A 25537-nucleotide genomic window follows, 5' to 3' on the forward strand; every position below is an offset into this window, starting at 1 on the left:
GTTGGTGATGTCACTGCAGGAACGGGGTAATCTCAGGTAGTAAATCTCTCTTTACGAGCAGTAACAGAGGCAACAAGCTCGCGCTTCAATTTATTTGGCACTTACAGAACATACTTCACTGTAAAGAGCGTTAATTTCAACTTTTAAAACCTTTTAAAACCCAGATACAAAAAGGATTTCATTGTCAGGCCCCTGACTTGTGATTTAGCGTGATAAAAGGCCTGGAAAAGTGGGAATGCAATGTCCATTCTTCCAGAGTTCCCTACTATGGGCCAGTTCGATCGCTGATTCATATGCTGGAAAACTCCTATTTAAATCCTGATGGTTAAAGTCATAAACACACAAAAATCGTTTTACTGCCTGAGGGAAGTTTTGAAAGCTATATTAATATCCATTAATGAGCCAGCTGTCGTTTTAAAAATGTTTGCTAGATATTTAAGTAAAAGGTGACATTTTAAGATGCACGTAAAAAAATCAGTAGCCAACTAGTCATATATTCACTGTGTTACTATTTACCCATCCTATAGCGGACACAGATGTTAATCACAACAATAAACATTTCATGAAAAGAAAAGAAAAGAAAACAAGGCGAGGACATATATCTAAAACAAGCATCACGGGACTTCCCGGGTGGTCCAGTGGTTACGACTCCGCGCTTCCACTGCAGGGGGCGGGGGTTTGATCCCTGGTCGGGGAACTGAGATCCCGCAAGCTGCACAGCGCGACCAAAAAAATAAATTAAAAAACAAAACAAGCATCATGACAAGCTGAAAACTGTACGAGGCTAAGATATAGTCTTCCCTCGTTTCTGCAATAACTGAAATACATGATTCACATGTACTGTAACAGGACAACAAAATTCAGGAACAAATGAAAAATTAAAAGAAAAACTGAAATACCTAACAATGTGTTCAATGTATTTGCTGAGCACGAACACAATGGCTTACACTGTACTTGAAACGCGGGAATTCTCCATCTCCCTGAAACACGGGAATTCTCAGACTGATGAGAAAACGGAGCTTGCGGTGGCCAAGGCCACGTATGGAATCCTGGGCCCCTCCTTCCCCAGTGACTAGGGCATCTGCTGGCCGCCCTCCTGGTTAACCTCAGAGGGCAGCCCAGCCTCACTAGTCAGTGAAACGTGGACAGCTATTCCCACCCATTTCTCTTGCTCCTGAAGGAAGACCATGAGTCCAGTTCTACACTTCACCACGGGAATATTTAAAGCGCAAGTTAAAGGAAACTTTAAGGCTAGTGACCTTGACGACGTGCCAACCCGCCTTCGCCCCTTTCTAAGCATGTTCTTTTGCTTTGTAAAATGGGCTAGAAATAGTTTAAAAATTCTAGTTAATTTAACCCCGGTCACAAAATGCACTTTGTGGAAAAAGTGCAGGGGAGGGCGGGGAACAAGGAGATTCATTAAGAAGAGGAAAATAAAATCTCAAGCTCTCTGTAGAGAATAAACGAAGAAAAATGAACACCTGGCCCATCAATAGGATATCTGAATCTTTTTAGAGACTAAAGAAATACAGCATCTGGCAGGTTCACGGAAACATTATTCATTGTCAGACATTCAATAACCTAAGTAATGCTTGGGCTTCTTATATGAAGGTTAGGGTTCTCCTTCAGCAGTTAGTTACGTCTTGTTCTAACTCATCAATGAAATTCTGTAGAAGCCGACTCCGGAATGGAAGGGGAAAGGGCATGGCAGCCCATAAACCAGGGCGGCCCAGTAAGACAGCAAGGCAAGTTCCTGGTCACCAAGACGCCGCCGGTACTATTTCGGGGATTAAGGAACGACGTCTTCTAAGCCTTTCTAGACACGAGAAGCTCCTAACACTTCTTCAGTGCCAAGAGGGCCGACTCAAGAGTCTTCAACCGCGAGAGTGAGTTAATAAATATTGTATTAGATTTACATAGTCAATTCTGCTAAATTCCCAGCACTTGATTCAAGCTGTGAGCCAGGAATAAGCTCTTGGTATGACAAGGAAAGTGAAAATGTGATTCTTCACCCAATTCCCTGACAAAAAGCATACACATGCTACAGAAATAGCAACCTGTGGGTTTATCTTCAATTCCTTAAACTCACTTCAGGGTTTCACAGGTCCAGTTTTAACTTGGTGCAAGAACCAAAAGCAAGTGAAAACAACCGACCTCCAGGCAGCTGCATATGCATCGAAAATGGCATCAAGTTGAACTTGGTTAGATCTACCAGCCTCTAGGCAAATAGGTTCATTTGTTAAATTCTCTTTTAAAAAAAACCTGGGAAGGTTAAAAAAAAAAAAAAAAAAAAAAGCATGTTGCACCTAATTCTGGAGGAGAGGGGGAAAGAGGCTGCACCGTAAGAAGATGTGGTGTGTCTGGAATGTGGTTCAGAAGAAGTCTCTCAAGGTCAGTGATGAGAAAGCTTAATTTGAAACTGGAGAAGGTGGATCTCCAGAGAGAGGTTCTTGTCTTAAGAAGCAAACATGTGAAAATGAGCATGATTTCGAAGAGAAAACTGCATCGTTTAACGACTGCAAGTTCTGAAATTCAAAGAGATGAGTTCAGAAGTGAGGAAAAAAATTAAATGTATCCCGTTTTGAAAAAAACAATCATAAATTCTGGATCTCAGTCCTTGGGGTATCGTCTGAAAGTCCCAGCGGTAGGAGCAGGGCTGACAAAGACTGGTCTGTCCCGATCCTTCCCGCAGTCTGACCCCGTCACCCCCCTCCCCTTCTGGACAGCCGCCCTCTGTCCCTGCAACACGCCCACCTGTCTCTGCAGCAGGCACCTTGCGTCTGCCAACCCTTGCTTAGAAAGTGTCTCCCCTTTACACGGAGCGCTGGCTTCTCCTCCTTCAGGGACCGTCCTAATTTTGCACGCTTGCACACAGAACATACACAAACCACATGCCTGCACACGACACAGCCCCCTCATATTCTCCGTACTCAAAAGAGCATGTACCGGTGGTCAGAATTTTGCTCTCATTTTTAAGAGACATCTATAAAGTTTCTTGTATAAAGACACAGAAAAAGTGAACGTAGAATAGTAGTCTGACTAACAAGAAAGAGGGGGAAACCTACACACATTACCACATAAATACAAAAGATCTTGCCTCCTTTGCTTCCACAAAAAAGTGACCGCTAATTAACCACTCTGATCTCAGATAAGCAAGAAGAAGTCAAATTTAATCACCATTTCGAGGATGCATTGCTGATTTACCATTCTATATAACCAATATAAAAATATTATATAAAATATTTTACCAATGGCAAGAGTAAATGCACAAAGCAGCTAAGCAAGACTGAATATTCTGGAAATGGAGAAACAGAAATAAACCAAGAATGCGGATTTTTAATGATTTAATAACAAAGTGAAGATAAGAAAGGATTATGACGATACAAATAGTTCTCTTCTGAAACTGGGCAATACCAGCCCCTTTTCAAAGCAATAATTCTTATTATCTGGTATAAGTATACATTCTTCTTTCTGGCCTGGGAATAAAGCTAATCATGAAAAGCTGAATACGCCTTTTATGCTTCCAAAATATTCCAGATTACTATTTATAGGTGAACCCAAGAGCAGTCAGGACCTGGCTGTAGAGCACTTAATGAGGTAGATGCCTCCAATATTTAAATGGTTCCTCAGCTGTACCAATTAGGGACTTACAGAAGTATGTACACAAACCTTTTACGGCAGGGGCTGACCATCTGTCTAAATTAGATGGAGAAGGGGGTTCCAGCCTAGCCTAACAAGCTCTGTCCCTATTTCCTCTGTAGATGTCAAGCCCAGACCCTAGGCTAAGACCAGGATTCTTCAGATGCAATCTCAGAAACCCAGGGGTTTTGTCTTTTTCCTTGGGGACCTCCATGGAGCTCGGAAACCCCTTCCAAGCAGGGCAGTTCTAACATTACACATGCACTGACACACACACAAAAAGTTTACTGTGTGCCAGGAGCCATGCTACCTTCATCTGTTTATATCCTTAGTTTGTCTCTGCCAAAGTGAAGTCTGAAGCTAATTTGTGGGGTTCTTTCCACTGATAACGTCCCATGATGGCTTAACTACGATCTGTCTATAGGACAAGCAGGAGGGAAGCACCCAGGGGAGACAGCCCTGGGGAAAGTGGATTGATTGCAAAGCAGACCCAGAGAGAGATGTGGGGGATTTGACTGAAGAGGGAAAACACTCCAAGAACGGGCTTCCTTATCTGCCTAGGTTTTCTTTGTGAGAGTCCAGACATTCCAAAGATTGAACTCTCTTGCAACTGTCATGAACTCTCTAAAGACTTCTAATACATCTTGGAATCAGCTTTCAGCTTGGTTTATTATAAGAACAAACACAAGAAATTGTATCTGAGGTGGATGCGTCTGGAACAGTGAAATAGTCACAAATACCACGGGGCTAATGAGGCCAAAGTCAGAGGCGCATTTCACGTACAGACCAGTTAACTTTGCTAAGTTCTGTGGCCTCAAACTGCAGTCATGAACCCGGACACTCACTTCAGACGCTTATGCCCTTGGTATTACCATAATCTGTGGGCACGGGTGGGGTGGGTGAGAGAGATGGCAAAGTAGCACAACCCACAACAAATTTGGAAAGTCCGTGTTCCAAGACTGCACAGTGCCATCACTGATCTATGACCGGAATATTCTGATCATGATTAGCAAAGTATTAAATGTCAAAGTAAAAATGATTTTCTGAAATTATTGATAAATTAGTCCCTTCCTTTCTTAACTATTCAGGCCTTAGCTTTTCATGATAGGTCTTTAGGACTGGGAACAGGAAGATAAAATGCAAATTAAGTCATCTAAAGTACTTGTCCTCTATATCTCATAAGTTATAAATTATAATAACACCTAAAACTTATTGAGCACACTCTGTGCCAGGCACTATTTTGAGTGCTTTATACATATTAACTCACCTAATTCTAACTACCATCTAAGAAAGGTTCATTCATTCATTCATTCAACAAATGTTAACTGACTGCTCTCCGTGTTCTGGGCAGTGGTGCTGTGTGCATACAACACTCAGTGAAGAAAGAGGTAAAAGTCTCTACCTTCAGTGATAAAGGAAAATAAAGCATAGACAATTGTGCCCAAGGTCACAAAGCTAAGTAGCTGGGATTCATATCCAGGAAGCGTGGCTCTAGAATTCTTGCTCTTAAGAACTACATTTTTCTGCTGAAGCTTTTTTCCAACCTAGAAGGAGGAAGCCTCAAAGAAGGCCCTAGAATCACGGAATTCTAACACCAAGAGGGAGATGTTATGCATCATCTTGTCCAAATACGCTCAGGTGTGCCACACCTCCCCACTTCCAAACCCTTGGACGGTATCTCAAAAATACAGCATTGTTCCCGCCTGAGCCTCGGTGTAGAATTCTTCCTTCTCAGTACAGGGCTCCAAGCACCCACTGTCGGCCACCTAGACCACATCCTCATGATATAATTACCAAATTTCTTGAGACATTAAGAATCTTTTCCAAGGCCACAAGGCAAATGACTGACTACAATAAGTTCAGAATACAAGTCCAATGACTCTTATCCCCCCATCCTACACTCATCCCTTTTATATTGTGATTACTCGCCTACACCCTACGTTGAGTATATAGATTTCCCAATGAAACACATATAAGATCATATACGTTCTACATATAGTAAGAGCAATTAAAAAAGCAAAACAAGCAGTTTTCTACCTCTAATGCATCGGCATAACATTCAATGCCATGGATTCTCACTCAAGTTAAAAAAGAAAAACAAAAATGGAACCAACAAGTCTTTAGGCTACGGAGTTTGTAATATACAATCTCAATGTACAGGGATTTCTTTTTTTTTTTAATCTCCCGTTTGGGAAGTTGAAAAGACCCACGTACCTCACTCCCCACCCTCATCCTTCCATCCATGTTTTTGCGTGTAGGACTTTTTGGGGAGAGTTTCAGTGAAAGAAACTCTGGTACAAAGAACTCATAAAACCACACTTTTAATTACTGTTCAATAAAAAGGGGACGGGGGAAGCCAGTTTTGAGTTCTGGTAACAGCAAAGTCAAGGGACTTCGAAATTCCGGAGGTTGCCCTCTGAGAAACAATGCAGTGGATTCGGTTTGGAGTCCAGTGACTCAGGTTAATTGGGGAGCTGGCAGGGCCTTGTGGTTTGAACGCTCCATGAGTGCGGTCCAAAGGCACTGGTTCTATTTCCACTAACGTACTGACAGAGTCTCTGGGCCTGAGTCAGCCCTATCAGGTTGCTCAGCAACAACTCACCCACAGTTTAATTACTGGATGATCGCAAAAGTATCTGCAGGACAGCTGCATGGCCTAAAATTGAGCATCTTAATATCGAGTGAGTCTATATGGCATTATTCCAAATGAATGTTTGAAGAGCTAGAAATCCTTTAGTTTAAAACGTGTGTCAAATTCATACGTGTGATCTAGGGATTGTAACTCCATGTCATAAAAAACATGCAGACATGTGATCAAAAGACAGATCCTCTGAAGGTAATGGACAGAACTCTGATTACTAGAAAATCCTGTAGAAAATACAGCAAGGACAAGGGATTGAGGTTAAGTATTAGGTAGAAAAAAACCCATCTAGCAATTACCACGAGAAGAGGAATAAACAGAGGAGCTACAGCCCCAAATGTGACAAGCCGGGCTGGGGGTCAGGGGCCTCTTCTTCCTCCCGGCTGTGGGATCTAAGGTGGTTCTTCCCTCCTGGGAACACAGCAAGTGGCCTCGCTGGAAAAATGCACCCCTTTACTACCTTCATTGATTTCATGAGCATTCAGAAAAAAAGTAAAAAAAAAGACAAAGTTCTCTGCAACAAATAAGTTTCATTCACATGACAAATGCTTATCGAACAACTACTACGTGGTCCCTGGTGCTTTAATTTAGAGCAAAGGAGTGCGGTTACGCGACATTAGCAAAATTAAGTTTTCTAAGCATGGAAACAAACCTTGCTTTAACTCTGGATTCACCCCAAATGTAATCAAACCCCTATAATTAAAGAACGCCACGAGTGAGTTACAAGATTCTTTCTTACAATATTTTCTAGAAGTTATCTACCCACACGCAGAAACCGAAGCTCAGGTTACGTTAGTTGACTTCTTCTGTAATTAATACAGTTGACACTGCTTCCCATTAAGATTTTGCCTGGCAAGCAATCCAGGTGAGTGTGGAAGAGTTTCTAAGTTCTGTAAGAAAAGAGTGCAATAAAACTTGTGCCATAATAATCCCTTTAAAGCCCAAATACTCCCAGATGATAAAAGAGTCAAAGGCTATTAATGCCGTTCAAAGAAAAAAACCTACTGATTCTTTGCAAATTCGAAATACACTGATACCATCGAAGGGCTGCCCTCGGAGGTGGCATCTGTTGTGAGGGGGGTGGGAGGAGGCCTTACCTGCTGCCTGTTGTTGGGCGTGTGTGGGAGCATGGTGCACACGTGGAACATGAGCTCGTAGTCTTTGTACGTCGTGTACAGGGAATGCGTTCCTGTAGAATCAGCTGAAAACAAAGATTAATCGCAAGAACAAGTGAGGCCGCTGCAGATTAGCAATTCAACACTTAGAAGGTCATTATTACAAAAGGCAATTCAACCGAAAAGAACAGACCTCCCAACTCTAAAGGACCAGTGTCTTGGGGGTGGCCCCGCTCTCTCACTAGGCCCTGTTTCTACCACTTTCCAGCCCACGCCTGCGGCCTGAGGTTTCTCCTCATCTGCTCTCACCCAGGCGCTTTCTACTGAACGCGTGGTTTCCCCTCTCTTTTCTTCTACACTCTTGCCTTCGCAGTGCTAACTTAGATGACCCACATGGGCGAGATGCCGCTGCCCCAAGAAGTACCAGGTGAGCATGGGGGGAGGAGTTGTGGCCTGGCGCCGGTCTGGGTGCAATTATTAGACGGGGCTGAGCTAACCAGAAGTTATCCTTGCCCCATCGTGTGTGTGTGCGTGCGCGTGTATGTGCGTGTGTTTACAGTTAATTATCAGTTACTCTTGGGCACTTGACCCTCCAGAACCCAGAAAAATGAAACAGGGTTGACTTCATATGGAAATGGGAACGAAAGATGTTAAGGATTTCTTCCCTGAATGATGGAAGTAATTTTCTTCTCTTTCTGACAGGCAATGTGATGAGGCAGTCATATGATTAAGACCAGGAAGGATGAACGTGATCTCTTACTGCATATTATGCACTGATACATGCTAAAAAAACTATGACATCTGAATCCCTGTTAATCATACAGCTATTCATCTTTTGAAAAGCAGAATGATTCTGTGCAAATTCGAAACCCATCTGTATTATCAACAGATTACCTCACTGAGAGTTTCAGACACCCAAACCAACAGTGACTATAAGACGTGTAAGTAATAATTTTAGGACGGAGGTTTGAACCACTTTGCATATGGATAAAGACAAAAAGATAAATAGAAATTAAGATGTAAACAGAACTCAAGATTGCCCTTCTCAAGCCTTGATCTGTATACAGGTTTATCTTCTACCTTTTAAACAACAATAAAGAATACTGTTCAATATTATTGAAAACAAAGTTTATTCCATTGTGTTTGTTGGGGAAACTCTAAGTAGTGATCTTGGGCTAACCTTATTTTAATCTGAAAATTAAAATTTTTACTTTAAAAACGTTAAAACACTTAACCTTCACAGGCATTTATTATTTTCTTTCTAAATCATGCAACATATTATTATTTCCAACATTTATATCCAACTCAGAAATAGTCCTGAAAATCCTCTAGAAAAAAGTATCGCATACAGTTTCGTGCCGAAAGGTACTCACAGAAGGAAATTTCATGCGTAAGGGGAGTATGTAGAATGTTTATCTATGGATACTGATAAATCAAGTTGCAGATGGTCAGAGAGGATATTCATCTAATAAGCTCTATATTATCCAGCCCCCATTTTCTCTTTTAACTATTCATTAAATGCATATTTGTTATTTTTCTTAGGACTTCTTAGAGAGTAATCTTCCATTTCAACTGTCTTGTCTCGGGGCCTTAAGGGTGAACGTGGCTTTGGAAGTGAGCAGGCCGGGCGTGACAGATTCAGGAAATCATGATGAAAAAAGAAAAATGCACTTTTAGGGGGAAGGGGGAGAAACACTCTCAAAAATGTGGTCATAATTTGTCTATCCCAAGTAGGACTAAAGGACGAATTTCTAAAATTAAGTATTCAATATTTTCAAAGTTTTTATTTTAAACATCAGAAGGGTAATGCAAAAGGTCAACTCAAGCTTGTTCAAGGGTTTGCTGCAAATATTTCTGTTCAAAAGGAGATATAGGGGGGCTTTCCTGGTGGCACAGTGGTTAAGAATCCGCCTGCCAATGCAGGGGACACGGGTTCGAGCCCTGGTCCGAGAAGTTCCCACATGCCGCGGAGCAACTAAGCCCGTGCACCACAACTACTGAGCCTGCACTCTAGAGCCCGTGAGCCGCAACTACTGAGCCCGTGTGCCACAACTACGGAAGCCCACATGCCTAGAGTCTATGCTCCGCAACAGGAGAAGCCACTGCAGTGAGAAGCCTGTGCACCGCAACGAAGAGTAGCCCCCGCTCGCCACAACTAGAGAAAGCCCGCGTGCAGCAACGAAGAACCAATGCAGCCGAAAATAAATAAATAAATTTATTTAAAAAAAAAAGAGAGAGAGATACAGGGCCATCATGGCAGTCTCCGGTTTTATCATTCTCTGCACCCAACCAAAGAAAGGCTGGCCACGGCCTGGGGGTCTATACTCTACTGGTTAGCAGAGCACCTTAGCGGCTCACAGCGCAGCGCCTCTGTTCCCACCCCATTTCATTCTGTACTTAAGAGAGGAACAACCCATTTTAAAGCTGGAAGGGACATCTCAGATACTCTAGCCCGAAACTCTGACTTTTCTTTGTGAAGAAAATGAGGCCCAGATTTGCCCAAGGTCCTGCGGGCAGGCAGAATGAAAACTGAAACACAACTCTCCTGTATTTAAGAAGGAAGATATTTTTTTTTTTGCCCACTGCGTGAAAGACATATTTATTTGACCACTCCATGAAACATAATTCTTAGAAATCTCCTCTCTAAAGGCATGCCATGATTTCTTTGCCTCTCACAGAAGGTCTTGCTCATAAAAATAAAAGACTTGCTGATTATTAGAATCAACACATCAAAATCTTGTTCCGATGTTATCATTTCCTTGCACTCAAGTACTCAGCGCTACCTCTGTCATGTATTAAAGACATCTCTTAGGTCATCAAAACTCAAAGCTGATGTCAATTCTATACATAGGAAAATATCTGCATTACCTCTGTTGTAGTTTTATAGAAAGTACAGCTCAGAAGCTCTTAAAAATGCTTCCCCACTCCACCCCACAGCAGAGGGGCGGCAGACATGCATAGCAATGAGTCCACGTTGGCAGTGGTTCTCCTGGAAGGACGTCCCTGAGGGTGGCACGCCAGCACCTCTAGCGGGTATGTGGCGGTCTGTGGGTAAGGGGAGTTTGCACAGGAAACAGAGGAGAAAATCAGAAAAGGTCTCACTGATCCTTCTTAAAAGACGTGGATGTTTGCAATGGCTGTCGCAAATTATTTTCTAACCTTAACATTTCTGCGGCATGAGCAATACACATTCAGCCAAATAGTCAAACTCCAACCTTGGCGTGTGTGGAGGACACACAGGGCCCGCGTGTGAGCCAACACCGTGTCCAGGTCTTGCGATCTATCCTCTCAGGGTAACTTTCAAAACCAGATCAAAACCCCAGAACTGATGACAGGCCATGCGCACTAAGAGTGGCACCATCGGCGATCTAGGCAAGTATCTCTGATGGTCCCAAGGTGAGCGGGCCAGGGGGGCCGCAGGGGCTCAGGTGGCCTCCATGCCAACCCTGGTTCGGCCACACGCTGACCCTCCCCCAGGGAAAAGTTCCCACCGGCCCCTCCTCTAGGGCTGGATGCCCTCCCAGGTGCTCCAAGTTCAGAATCTATCTGCTCTTCCTTCATTAAAAGAGCAAGCGATTAATCGCTTGACAATAAGCAGAATTTTCCCAGATACACAAAATTACTCTGCCTGGTATTTTTAGGTGTGCTGAGAGCAACTAAATAACAACACAAATACGAAGGTGAAATGCGTAGAGTTTATGAGGACCATAAGGAACACAACTGCCTACATGAAGAGACAAGACAAATGCACACATCCTAGGAGGGCACCCACAGGTGTCCCACTCGAGGGGACCTGACTAAGGTTCTCGGGAAGCAGGATGCGTCAGCTTTTTCATCATTTCGCTTCAGCTCCCCAGGTAACGTCGTGAAAACGGAAACGAGCAAGATAAGGCCGTGAGCACGGCCTGAGTGGATGTGGGGATGTTTAGATTTTCAGAAATGAATGCAGTGGGAAAGGATGTAATGGACAGGTGAGGTGAAAAGAAAGAAGAACATATTAAAAGATTATTCACCAAACGCCGGCGAATCTCTGCTCCTGTTACATAGGAACAAGAATTGACCCTTTGAGCTTATGTGAGACGCAGAGCTCTTGAGAAATGTGCTCCCTCTGCACATCTGAGGAAATCTCAACTCCATCCCAAATAAGCCGGCTCGGCCGCTGCAGGGGGTCAAGAAGGGGAGGGCTCGGGATCACTAGCTTAGATGTCTGCAGTGTGCCTACCTTTGGAGCATTAAATCTGTGCACACACAAGCAAGTCTGAAGCTTACTTTTATTGTCCAGCTGAGCCCGGTATTTACTAAATCCTTTCAGCCGCACCCTCTGGCCCAGCAGATCGAGGAATTCTTCAAAAGCTGGTCCGGCCGTCTCGTTGTTGTACATTTCCTCCTCGGTGCTCTGACCGGCTCTGCAATACAGGATCCCGATCTTGTGCTGAAAGCTCAGCTGAAATGGGGCAGAAAGGGAATTATTCGGCAAAAAGTATCAGACAAGGACACCTGAAACTAACCAACATTGTAAATCAACTATATTCCAATATAAAATAAAAATCAAATTAAAAAGTAAAATGAAAACAGAAAGTATCAAACGAGCTAACTTCCAGTAAAACTAAGATGATAGGAGCTGAGAATTCTGTTCTCAGGAAAGCTTGTCAGGACAATTCCCATAAGCTAAGAAGCAAAAGAATAAGCAGCTGTCATTGTACACAACACTCCAAATACATAACAAACCCAGAAACCCGAGAAAAACAGCTAGAGAAACGTCAGACACCCTAAGAAATATAATGAATGGCCTTGCCCCTGTGGGAGCTGCCAGGTTTCCAAAATGGAGAGCCAGGTTCAAGCATTTATTTAAAAATACAACTGTGGAAATACTGAATCTTATACCCTCTATAAAGTCATGAGCATTATCTTCCAAGTTAGAAAGAAAAAATGGCTGCACACTTTAAAAAGTTTTCCCTCTCTGGTTCCTAATGCTTTTTTGTTGTCGTTATTTGAACATCCATGGAAATATGAAAGACTGTAATTTAAAAAAACAAATCAAATTCAGGTCTGGTAAGGAAATTGTGATATATGTATAGTGATAGAATAATGTTTTGTTTCCATAAAAGTAACTCTGACTGAACAATTACCGTCATTTCTACATTTTTGACTGTCTTGAAAACATCTGCTAAATATACAATAGGCCATAAAGAATTTTAGTAGCAATTGAAGATTTCCTGCTGTAGCTGTATCTCCATGTCCATCCCGTATCATGCTAGAAGCTACCACACTGCTTTCTCCCAAGGCCGGGGAGAAACTGGATCCACCTTTACAGCTTTCTTGTTTTCCCTAAAGAGGAACTCCTTGTCACTCAGGCAATCAGGGCACTTCATCTTACTAGCCGCAATCTGAGCCTCCAAACGCTGACGGATTATCAGCCCTCTCTGATTCCCTAAAGGCATCCATCCGTAACACTGTTCACTTCTATTATCAAGCTGTAAAACAGAGCCTTTCATCAAAACTCAGGGCTGACTAGATCAGTAAAATAAGGTAAAATGGTACTCATTTCCCTTGAGTGGCAAAGTGATTACAGCCATCTCATCCGGGTGACCTATGACAATGTACAATCCAAGAAAGGTAGGAATCTGCCTGCTTGGGGCATCTCAGCAGAGATGCTAGGGGAAGCTCAGAGCTGGGTGGGCAGCCGACCACCAGTACATTCTACACACGCTCCACCTTCTGGGTGCTACGCGGGAGGGGAGGAACCAAACGAGACATCAGTCACCTGTTCGTAATCGGACCGGATAAGCTACCTACAGGGATGGCTCCCGTGGTGAGGGGTTTTGGGGGGGGCGGGTGGAGAGCACACAGGCCCCAATCACACAGTGAAGACAAGGATCCAGGCCCGGAATGTGGGGCTATGAGATGCTGGGCGTAAGCTATTAGTGCTATGAGTTGTATTGTTCAAGTCCTTTAGCAGCGTCAAGGCAGAAAAAACATTTCTATTTGTCCAGGGATTGAGGAATAAATGTTTCTGATCAACTCAACTATCCAAATAAATGAGACACCACATTTACTGCAAACAGACCATCGTCCTCCAAAAAAAAAAAAAAAAAAAAGTATAACACAAATGTCTCATATTATTTCACTAATTATTTCAGAACACTAATTGTTCTGAGTGACCCAGAAGACACTCCAGGATCTTAAAGTACTTTAGGCAACACCTGGGATTGGCAACTGTCACCACAGATGTGGATGACCTTGGTGACTGTCAGAACTGGATAAATCCTCTAACGGGACCTCTACGAGACTGCTGTACCTCCTCGACACCGTGAATGGTGTGACCTCCCTTCTCCCCAGTTGTCCGGCCCTGGCCTCATGGAGAGTCCCCCAGAGATCCTGTGGAGAGATTAGCAGGTACAGGTACCCAGGACCCCAGGGCCCCCCGCCCACACATCCTCCGCACCCAGCAGGGGCGGCCGTACCGCCACCCGCATCCCGGGGCTGCCGCCCTGTCTGTCCCCCTGCCTGCCGCTCCCCTAGAGCCCTGCCACCTCTTCTGGTGCCACCTCTCCTGGTGCCACCTCACGCCGCGCCCCTGCCACACCTGCGGCTTGTCCCAGGCAGCCCCGGGGTTGGGACCGGGGGCGGCCCCATGCGGGTGAAGCAGAGCCCCCCCCGGACCAGCGCAGTTTCTCTCTGATCCCTCTTGCGGACTCGATGCTCCCTGTGGACTCAGGCAAAGGCCAAATACCTGGAAAACTGAACCCCCCGGAGCTTCCTTGCTGAGCGCGGTGCCATCCACTCACACCCCTCTCCTTCCAGCCATCGCACAGGCCAGCCTGTGTCTACATCCCAACCGGGAACAGGACCTGCTTTCTACCCAAACAGCCCTGGGCCCATGGGAATCGGGGGATGAGGCTAAATTAGACTTCAAAGCCCCCAGGTGTCTTGCCCCAGCTCCTAGAGCTCTGCTCCAGTGACTGAGAATAAACCACTGCGGCCTGTTTACTACAAGGCCTGTGATTCCACTAAAACAGTAAGAGGATGAGACACGGTGTGAAGGAAGAGACCTCTCTCACTCGAATCTCTTATAAACCTCATGAAATCAATGGAAATGCAACACCAAGGCTGACCCCCTCCTGCCCGTGGTTCATCAGAAAGCTGGCACACCTCTTCAGCCCGATCGCGGTACCAAGGGGAGGACGGACCCCGGGTCCCCATGAACGAAAACCCCCAATTCTCTCGGAACAAGGCTTTGTTTCTAAACACTCAGGCTGAGCCTAACCACGCCCCCGTCCCACTGACCTTCCTTTAACTGTTCTGATGCAAATTACAGCCAGCCCCGCTGTCCTGGGGTGAACGATGCTGGCACCTGGGTGTCACCACGGTCAAAAACTAACAACACCCACTTGTCAAAACTCTAGACTGCTCCCGTGCCCAGAGCTGGACACACAGACCCTGCCCGGACAGGCAGACGATCCCTTGCCTCCTGGGACTGGATAAAAGCTGAGTGCTCTGTCCCAAGGCCAGAAGCCCCGTCACTATTGACAAGAAAATTTAAATTTAAAGGAAGGTGACAAAAAACAGAGCCTCGGAATGGCCTTGAAAATAAATTCAAGGGTGCAGGAAAGTCCTTCCACTGCGTCCTCCCAACTCAACCACCTGTTCTAAGCGTGTAGTCTCATGTATTTAGACCCGCTTGACTTTGTGTCAAGTAAACCTGGTATGTGAGTGAACATACATCTGGGTGAGGAGACAAGAGCAGAAGGGGTAATTGGCTTGTGAACAAATTAATCCAAAGATGCCCTAATATTCTAAGTTAGTGAGCTGTCATAATTTACCTGAATTAATTTTTTAAGAAGTCAACCTAGGGGGTAAAGATAAATTAGGAGTTTGGGATTAACAGACACACACTACTATATATATAAAATAAACACAGGGAACTATATTCAATATACCGTAATAACCTATAATGGAAAAGAATCTGAAAAGGAATACCTATATATGTATAACTGAATCACTTTACTGTACACCTGAAACTGACGCATTGTAGATCAACTACACTTCAATTAAAAAAAAAAGTCAACCTATATAATCTTAGGAATTCACCTGTTATACAAACTGGGATAGTCTTTTAAAAAAGGAAAAATGGAATCTTAGAGGTTGGGAGGTGAATTTATGTAGATAAAGTAGCAAAACTTTCAAAGTCCTGATTGATAATTACTTCCCTTATGATCCTCCATGGCATGGAGTCTTCCTGCTCAAAACATCTTACCAAATGTAAAGAACGGAATGAATGACCTGATACCCACTATATCTCCCATTGATACAACATGTCTTGCGCAGAGCAGATAAACACAGTGACTGTCAAACCAGGAATGGATTCCAAACTCCAAGAAAGCAGAAAACGACAATATGTCCTTTAAAGTATTTTTTCAAGATTAAAACCCCTTAAGACCAGTAACATAAAACTGGCCCATCCCCTCCTTGGGCAGATTTTCTATCAGGAAAGTAGATAAAGACAGCACTACCCAGAAGAGACTCAAACCACCCCAACAGTTTAGGGCAACTTTTAAGGATCCTTTAGAAACCAGGATGTTAGAAAAGCTGTCTAATATCTTTCAGAGATGAGCATAAATAGTAGCTCTTGCTGACGTAATATGGAAATTAGATACCACTAAGAGTTGTGGGACGTTAAAATGTTGTATTGTACACCATTTTGAAAGTATACCAGAGTCAAATAAATATAATCTCGAAAGAAAAAAACACATGAATACAGCTAGAGCTCTAAAATGCACTGATGTGCTTAAAAGAAGCACCCAGTTCTCAAAATTAATTCATCAGATTGTGAATAGGTGTTCATTCAAAGTACCTGAAGGCCTAGTTTAAGAAAAATTCCCTGGCAGAGTCATTTTTATAACCTTCAATGCTTCCCACCGGCGTAGCTCCTGGACCTATTCTGCCGGACAGACATCCCAAGAAGTGCCTGCTTCATTCTGTGAGGAGACAGTCACCTGTGGCTGTTGTAACATCTCTCAGGGCTTGGTCGTCAGGATCCAGGCTGGGGAACACGGGGCCACCTGTGGACTCCTCCACAGCAGCCTGAGGGACCAAGCACCTCATCCGCAGGCACCTGCTACCCAGCAGGTAAGGAACATGTAATCAAGGGAGAAGCAACACACACCAGAAACATAAAGGGATGAAGACCACGGGGGTCAGCACAGCTCTTCCAGACTCTTCCATGACACGGAAGTGAATGTGTAACGGAGCAGGACCCTATGGGGCCTTCCCAGGACAGACCCCTCCCCCATATCCTCTGCTGTAGCTCCTCTCTGAAGTACCTAGATAATAGACCAGATAATAGTATCTGATGCCTATTTCCCGAGTTGTTTTTCAGATGCTAAAACCACCCCCAAATGGAAGAAATCACTTGATGATCATGAGTACGTAGCCCCCAGACCTTCTGGTGCCTAAGGACTGACCACCATCAGCCAATCAGAGAACTGTGCACGAGCTGATCACAGACCCTGGGGTTCCGCTCCCTCACCTGGCCTTTAAAATTGCTCTGCTGATCAAAACTACAATGAAGTATCACCTCACACCGGTCAGAATGGCCATCATCAAAAAACCTACAAACAATAAATGCTGGAGAGGGTGTGGAGAAAAGGGAACACTCCTGCACTGTTGGTGGGAATGTAAATTGATACAGCCACTATGGAGAACAGTATGGAGGTTCCTTAAAAAACTAAAATAGAACTACCATATGACCCAGCAATCCCACTACTGGGTTTATACCCTGAGAAAACTATAATTCAAAAAGAGACATGTACCACAATGTTCATTGCAGCACTATGTACAATAGCCAGGTCATGGAAGCAACCTAAGTGTCCATCGACAGATGAATGGATAAAGAAAATGTGGCACATATATACAAGGACTATTACTCAGCCATAAAAAGAAATGAAATTGAGTTATTTGTAATGAGGTGGATGGACCTAGAGTCTTTCATACAGAGTGAAGTCAGTCAGAAAGAGAAAAACAAACATCGTATGCTAACACATATATATGGAATCTAGAAAAAAATGGTTCTGAAGAACCTAGGGGCAGGACAGGAATAAAGACGCAGATGTAGAGAATGGACTTGAGGACACGGCGAGGGGGAAGGGTAAGCTGGGACTAAGTGAGAGAGTGGCATGGACTTACATTTACTACCAAATGTAAAATAGATAGCTAGTGGGAAGCAGCCGCATAGCACAGGGAGATCAGCTCAGTGCTTTGTGACCACCTAGAGGGGTGGGATAGGGAGGGTGGGAGGGAGACACAAGAGGGAGGGGATATGGGGATATATGTATACGTATAGCTGATTCACTTTGCTATACAGCAGAAACTAACATACCATTGTAAAGCAATTATACTCCAATAAAGACGTTAAAAAAGAAAAAAAAATGCTCTACTGAAACCCTTTGGGGAGTTTGGGGTTTTTGAGCACAAGCCACCCATTCTCCCTGTACTGGTGATTTTACAATAAACGCTGCACTTTCCTTCACCCAAACCCGGTGTCAGGAGATTGACTTTACTGCACCTACGTGCAGGTGAGTGGACCCAGGTTCGGTTCGGTGACAAATGCTGTCCTTCCCACCAAGCCCTCCTGAACTCTGAGTCCCTGGACCAGCAGCGACACACCCCCTCTGTCCCTCCATGACAACAGGATTTCCTCAACTGCCTCATGACCATTCTAAAAGCACTTTACCAGTGATGACCATGATGAACTCTTCTGTGGGATTTTAGAAGTCAATTGCTCAGGGTTCAAGTTTTGGTTTGGTTTGGTTTAGTTGTTGTCTTTAATATATCAGCCTTCATTCTTGAGAAAGACAGACTGCAGGATTCACCACTCTGAATTCCACAGTGCCTGCTTCCTCTGGCTGAGAATGCAGTGTGAATTTGCTAGTGCAATTACAACTTCATCTCTTTTAGAATTCCAGCCATCTGAGTATCAAATACTCCACCAATATATCACAGGGAGTGGGTTACTGGGTCCACCAAGAAATCCCGCATACTCCCTCCAAAACGTGAGAAAGAATTGTCCTTGGAAAATTCTGGAAAGACATCATAATTGTCTTTTTCTTTCTGCAAAGCATGTATTTAAAAACAAATCCACTCATTTAAAATAAATTGCATACCCTTGGGCACCGACCACTCAGGTTCGCCTCCAAATTATCTTGCATCTGAAGTTAAAAGGCTTCTTTCCATCTTCTGGGCCACCACCTAAATCCTGTCCATCATTAATTCTCTCCCGGATGCGATTAATGATCACATAATTGAGCTCCAGGCCATCATCAGTCTCTACCTTCACCAGGCTGTCCAGTTCCCTTCTACCAGAATAATCATCCTAAATTACGGCTACGAGCATGTCACATCTTACCGGCAAACCTTCAATGTTCCCTACCACCTCCTCGATCAGTGCTAACTCCTTAGCCCAGCATTCACTCCAGCCTCAACATACTTTGTAATTGTTGTTGTTTTAACTCCTAACCTCCCTGCATGTGCCCTTCTCTTGTAAAGAAACTGGCCATGGTTTCTAAAAGAGCCAACTGCTCTGCTCGTATATCCCTGTTGGAATTCTACTCAAGTCTAAAGGCCCAATTACAACACCACCTCCTTCAGATGTTACTTTCTCTTTTCCCAGAGCACACACTGCATTTCTATGTCTCCATGACCCATGACCACACTAACGGCCGTGGTGTTCTTCGTCTTAACGGCCCCAAGGGTAGGGACCAAGTCTTAGCTTCAGGCCTCCTGATACGTGCTGTTCACTGCCATCTGTTAGCATGACACTTTGCACAGAGCAGACAAGAATAAATGTTAGTTCAGGGAAAGGCCCAACGTGAAGTTCTTTACACCCTGGGAAAATACACCAGCAGTCTCTAATAATCATGAATCAGATCTGCTCCTGCTGGCTGGGACATACCGAAACCCTGGTAAAAACAATGCAAGTCACAACTCAGCAGGAGGTGCATTGCACTTATTATTAAAGGCATCATGTTACTTAACTAGTATAGAGGCATATTCTGGAAAAACTGGAGAGAAAATGCTTTAAGGCATGAAAAATAAATGATCCCCAAAGGCAGATGGATGGGGAAACTCCAAAACATTCAGAAACGTGGACACAAAGTCCCGCACACTTACAGTCTCCCACGTGATACACACCCCTTGCTCATCCAGCTTGAGCAGCTGCTCCGAGACCTTGGGTGAGCTCGAGGCCTGCCTCAGGCACTGGATGCTCAGCTCTGGAATGACGTATTCCAGGACTTCTTTGAGAGGGAGTCCGCGTGCAGTCCCATGCCTGGCGGTAGAGGGTATGGCATCTTCCAGAATCGCTCCTCTCAGGGTTGTCAGCTGCAGGGGCAAAATACAACATTCCGGTTAACACTTATTCCTGGTTGCCTCTTTAAAGCATAACTTTTTAGTTGCCTTAAAAAAGGAGGAAGAGGGCTTCCCTGGTGGCGCAGTGGTTAAGAATCCGCCTGCCAATGCAGGAGACACGGGTTCGAGCCCTGGTCCGGGAAGATCCCACATGCCGCGGAGCAACGAAGCCCATGCGTCACAACTACTGAGCCTGCGCTCTAGAGCTTTCGAGCCACAGCTACTGAAGCCCGCACGCCTAGAGCCCGTGCTCCGCAACAACAGAAGCCACCGCAATGAGAACCCGCGCAGCAACGAAGACCCAACGCAGCTATAAATAAATAAATAAATAAATAAATTTATTAAAAAAAAAAAAAAAAAAAAGAGGAAGAAAGCTAGGGCTCTTTCCGGAGTGGGGCAAAAGAGGCTAAAAGTTCTCGACCTGAAGAAGCAAATTCAACACTCAACAGTCAGTCTTTAAACAACCGAAGGACTCAGGGGTCAGGAAGGAGCCAGGCGGGGCTGATATAACCAGACGTGCGTGAAGCACGAGAAGGAGTGAGACAAAGCCCCGCCGGGGCACGTGAAGTCACTCCCACCACAAGAGGGGCGCCGAGGAGGAGCCGGGGGTCCTAGGGCCGGGCTAGCCGCAACTACCTCCTCCATCCTTCCGTTTTCTTTTTCCCATTTTTCTCTACATCATCTTCTCTTCTTCCACTTTTCCTATTTCACTTTCCATCGCTGGCAATTCCCGAGGCTGAGTGGGGCGATCCCGTGACCCCCGGGGGCAGGTGACCCAGGGCTGGGAAGACCACCACCGGACTCTGCCTCCTGATCTGTGATATGTCCTCAAACACGTGGTGAAAGCCTGGAGCCACTATTCTGACACATGTCATCTAAGCCCAGGTCAAATACGCGGAGAGAGGAGGCCCAGCACGGCCGGCCGAGAGGCCTGGTTCTAACCCCAGCCCTCCGGGTCTTGTTACAAAGCAGCCGCGGTGACGGTGGTAACGACAGCGCTAGCGTTTGCACAGTGTTCCGGGGCATCGCTGTGCAACAGGACTCTCTGCGGTGACGAGACCGCCCGCCATCTGCACTGGCTGATACGGGAGCCACCAGCCCCCGAGTGGCTGCTGAGCGCGTGACCTGTGACAGGTGCGATCGCGAGCCACATTTCTTATTTTATTCAATTACCTTAAATTTAAATAGTCACATGTGGTTGGTGCCTACTGAACGGGACGCTGCAGGTCCGTAACTTACAATATGTCCCCTCCAGAGAGGGCTTCCTTTCCTCTTTACGGCACAGAGCCCCGTTCACGGGAGCACCAATGCACAGCAGTGGGCACCAAAGTGCCAGGCTTGGGCAGGGCCGGCGAGGGGCTCTCTCTACTCTGATCTCGAAGGAATCACATTCTGGACTATATGGCCGACACATTCCCATCTAATGACAATGGTCAAGAGGACAAGACCTGAAGTGCAGGCCAGATCTAGTTCTTCATATAAATCAACATCCCCGCCTACAGGGCTCCACGCATCGGCCATATGGTGTATAACAGTCGCACTTTTCACTCAAAGCAAGACCAGCGGGGAAGTAGCCTGGGTGCTGGCGGGATGAAGTGCGGGGCCACGGAGGTGCCGGACCTACAGACACGCTAAGCCAACACCCACCCCACGGGCGGCCTCCTGGTTTTTCGCATTCGACGCTAAAGTCGTCCTTCAATTCTGACATGAAATCATATAGTTCAAGTCTGTCCTCTGCTTCAGGCCCGAAAACCTTGCATTTTGATCATTTCATCCTTTCTGTCATGTAAGATGGCGGTCAAATCACTGCCACTTAACATCCGTCACAGGTCTTCAAATTTTCTACTTTGAACAAAACAGTAGAAGCCCTTCCGGTCCCCTGAACTGCTGTGATCGGCACTGACAATGAAAGCGACACCTTAACCAAGCAGCGACCCCAAGGCCCAGCCCAGGACAGACACCCTGAGCGCCCAGTACCTCGCTCGTCCTGAAAGCCACCCGGTAGTTGAACTGGGACCCTTCTTTCTCCTTGGCGTCTTCCACCTTCTCCCTCCGGATGCTGACTGCCACAGGGCCGAGGTTCTCATCGATTCCGAAGTAGTTCTGGTGCTCTGCAATGCAAGAGAGCAGTGGCATGAGACGAAGGCAACCAAGAACAGGGCGGGCATCTTTCAGCTTGTGTACCGAATCCTTGAAGACGTACCAGTGGCTCTGGTGCAGGATTCCCCCAGATGTGATCCATTTTTTTTGCCTCCAAATCAGATGCACTTTTAACCTGTCATTTTCTATTACTTCGTCCTCCCATTCTGCTTCTCGCTAGTGCATAAGCCGCGCAGGAGCCCCAAAGTTGAGTTTGGCATCACTGGAAAGAGTTTTGCCATCTTAGAAACTGTTAAAAAAAGGAACCTGGCCACTTGAAGAACCGAGACTGAACAGTTTTCCTCCAGCTGGGAAGGTCACCTCCTCTGACTGATTAAAGGCAGCGGAGGTGAGCTAATCAGCCACTCAAGACGAGCCGGATTCATCTCGGAGAACAGGGGGGTGGCAAAGACCACCCTCTCACGATGATGTCATGAAAGCACCTAAGAGTCTAAAGCAAAATGGATCAGCCGACAAAAAATGGACAAAAGGTCATTAAGCTGCTGAGTCCAAATTATATCTCCTAAAATACTACAGCTTAGTTTACTATGTTATCAGCTAATCATTTCTTTCACATAAAGTCAGGGTCCCATAGAGATCTAAATGCACACAGTCTCACTGGAGGAATGCACTCTGAGGCCCTCCTGCCCACCTAGCACAGGGACCCCCGAGGACATTCTTCCTAAGAGATGGTCATCAGGCTCTTATTTATACACTCAACAATTGTGCGCCAGGCACTGTCTCAGGAGTTGGGTAATAATCCAGAAAAACTCCCCACTCACGAAGCATGTATTCTAGTCTGAACGCTGCCAGTGACAGCAAGCTCACTGCTTTGTGAGAATCCCTTCTGGACGCGTGATGAGCTCTGCTAAAAGAGGTAAAAATGCTTCACTGCAATCAGACTTTTTAAGTGTTGTCTTCTGGAAGGACCCAAACTTAACAATCAGATGTGGTCCGACCCATACAAAACAGAGGGTGCAATCACCCAAATGTTTACTCATGCTGCTTCTGGATTTTAGCAACTCTTCACACCAGTAATCCGTGCAGAGCAAGTGGTCCATGCAAAGCCCCAGGTATTATTCACTTATTTCCTATTGAACTGCTGCCTGGTCCATTCTCCAAGATGTACACTTATAAAATTGATTTTTTTCACCCCACATGCAAAACTGCTTCTATCCCTTTTCTATGTCACCTTAGTGGTTCTGGCCAATCTTTCTGACTTACAGTTTTCAGTTAAAAAGAAACATACTATATCAAACATTTGTAAGCTTGAAAAAAGCCATAGGTATTCCAAAGGCTTTGGGTTATGCTAACATTTTTTGGCACAGTAATTTCTAAAGGAATAGAGAACGTTATTCAGAAAGTAGAAAACAGGTTAAGTTCAACAAAGAAAAACGGCACTTGTATCACTCAAGGAAAATATTACCTAAAGCCGCTGATGAATACTGGCTACATCTTAAAAGGCAGATCATTTACGTTTTACTTCTTGCAACCAAATGAGATAAATACTGACATAATTTCCCTTTTAAGCCAGGCAGGGCTAGAAGAGCAAGTCGACTATTTTAGGGACTAAAAGGTGAATTGCTGACTTAGTCCTAGACTTATACAATAGGAAACGAGCCTTTGTTTTTCATGGGTAACTCTGGTAACAGTCTGGTTAACTATTACAAACCTGCAGGGCTCCAGTGAAATTAAACATACATTGAAAAAAAAGAGTTATTTACCCTGAGGAGTTATTTATCATCAGCTTGATACATTAAGAACCCACTTCAAGAAGTTACCGGACGAAGTGAGAGAGTGGCATGGACATATATACACTACCAAATGTAAAACAGATAGCTAGTGGGAAGCAGCCGCATAGCACAGGGAGATCAGCTCGGTGCTTTGTGACCACCTAGAGGGGTGGGATAGGGAGGCTGGGAGGGTGGGAGGGAGGCTCAAGAGGGAGGGGATAGGGGGATATATGTGTATGTATAGCTGATTCACTTTGTTATACAGCAGAAACTAACACAACATTGTAAAGCAACTATACTCCAATAAAGACGTTAAAAAGAAAAAAAAAAAAGCGACCGGCAAAAATGCTCAAATCGGTTCCTTGTTGGGCATCTGATGAAACCCGTGACATAACTCAAAAGAGCTTCAAATTATTTTAGGGAGAAAGAGTGAACAAACAAACAAAACCCCTTTTCAGGATAAAATTGAGAGCCCAGATTAAGTGCATCCAATTATTAATTCTAATACGTGACAACTAAAAACCCTAAAGTGTGTGTGTGCTGCTCTCACACTCAGCAGGTGCTCTAGGGACAGATGACAGAGCAGTGACGGCAGGGGCAGGGGCTGTCTACAGGGGTGCACGGGGGAGTTTTCCGGGGTGATGGAGCTACCCCACATCTTGATTGTGGTAGTGGTTACATAACACACTCATTTGTGGAAACTCTGAGAACTGTACACCTTTTAAAAGGGGTGAGTTTCACTGTATATGTGAAGTATATATTTTTTAAACTGGGGAGGAAACAGAAGGTCAGTGAGAGGAAGAGCTGGAAGTCCTCGGAAGTGGATGGGTCTCCGGCACACATACGAGTCATGACCATTTCCCTCACCCCAGCAGTTTCACCCCACTGCCTCCAGGGAGGAGAATTACTATTCCTCAAGCAATCACCCTCTCTCTTCCCATTTTCTCAACTACTAGTGTGTCCTCAACCATCGCTCACTTTCTTCCACACTACCGCCCTGCTCAGGACTCCACGGCGTCTGCTGGCAAAGCCAGCACCCACCTTCCCAGTCTCTGCCCTAGCGGTCCGCCATGATTGCACCACTGGCCACCCACTCTGGGCTGGGACCCTCTACTTCCTAGACCGCTGGGACGACCCCATTCAGAATGAGGCATCTCGCAGCTCTTTGCTTCTGGGTTTCTTCTGTCGCTCCTCCCCGGTGTCTTCTCAGCCAGGCTGTCCTCTCTGATTCTGCCTCTGTCTTCATGCTTACCTATTTGAAAGCCTATCCTTCTGTCTCCCCTTTCATCCATCAAACCATCTTCTCCTTTCAAGTCCTCAATGCTCTCATCCAATCTCTGTCTAGGCTCTTCTCTCATAAATCTCCTCACTCACACGCCTTTGCCCCCTCTGCCTGTCACCTCTCCCACTTTTCTTCACTTGACGTGCCTATTCATCATTCCAGACTCAATGCAAACATCATGTCCAGCAGGAATATTCACCACCTTTCCAGACGAGGCTAAGTCCTTCAAAATTTTTTTTAAAGTATAGTTGATTTACAGTATATTAGTTTCAGGTATACAGCATAGTGATTCAGTATTTTTACAGATTTCACTCCATTAAAAGTTATTACAAGATACTGGCTATAATTTCCTGTGCTGTACAATATATCCTTGTTGCTTATCTATTTCATACAAAATAATTTGTATCTCTTAATCCCCTACTCTGACCCTCCCTGCTTTCCTCTCCCCACTGGTTACCAGTAGTTTGTTTTCTATGGCAGTGAGTCTGGTTTTTTTCTTTTATTTTTTAGATTCCATATATATCATACAGTATTTGTCTTTCTCTGTCTGACCTATTTCATTAAGCATAACATTCTCTAGGTA

The 25537-nt window shown here is 44.9% G+C and overlaps 1 protein-coding gene across 4 annotated transcripts in view; it reads right to left on the minus strand.

Moving 5' to 3' along the window:
* Positions 1-25537, minus strand: part of SIPA1L2 (signal induced proliferation associated 1 like 2) — a 217210-nt gene that overhangs the window by 66727 nt on the left and 124946 nt on the right. For all 4 annotated transcript variants that reach the window (XM_059900962.1, XM_059900959.1, XM_059900960.1 and 1 more), the window contains 4 exons: positions 21778-21911; positions 19585-19773; positions 11665-11839; positions 7378-7481 (listed from right to left, as the gene is read on the minus strand). In XM_059900962.1, coding sequence (XP_059756945.1) covers positions 7378-7481; positions 11665-11839; positions 19585-19773; positions 21778-21911 — 602 coding nt within the window. The remainder of the gene's footprint in view (positions 1-7377; positions 7482-11664; positions 11840-19584; positions 19774-21777; positions 21912-25537) is intronic.

The sequence above is a fragment of the Balaenoptera ricei genome, chromosome 16, assembly GCF_028023285.1.
Source record: "Balaenoptera ricei isolate mBalRic1 chromosome 16, mBalRic1.hap2, whole genome shotgun sequence".
NCBI classification, from domain to species: domain Eukaryota; kingdom Metazoa; phylum Chordata; class Mammalia; order Artiodactyla; family Balaenopteridae; genus Balaenoptera; species Balaenoptera ricei.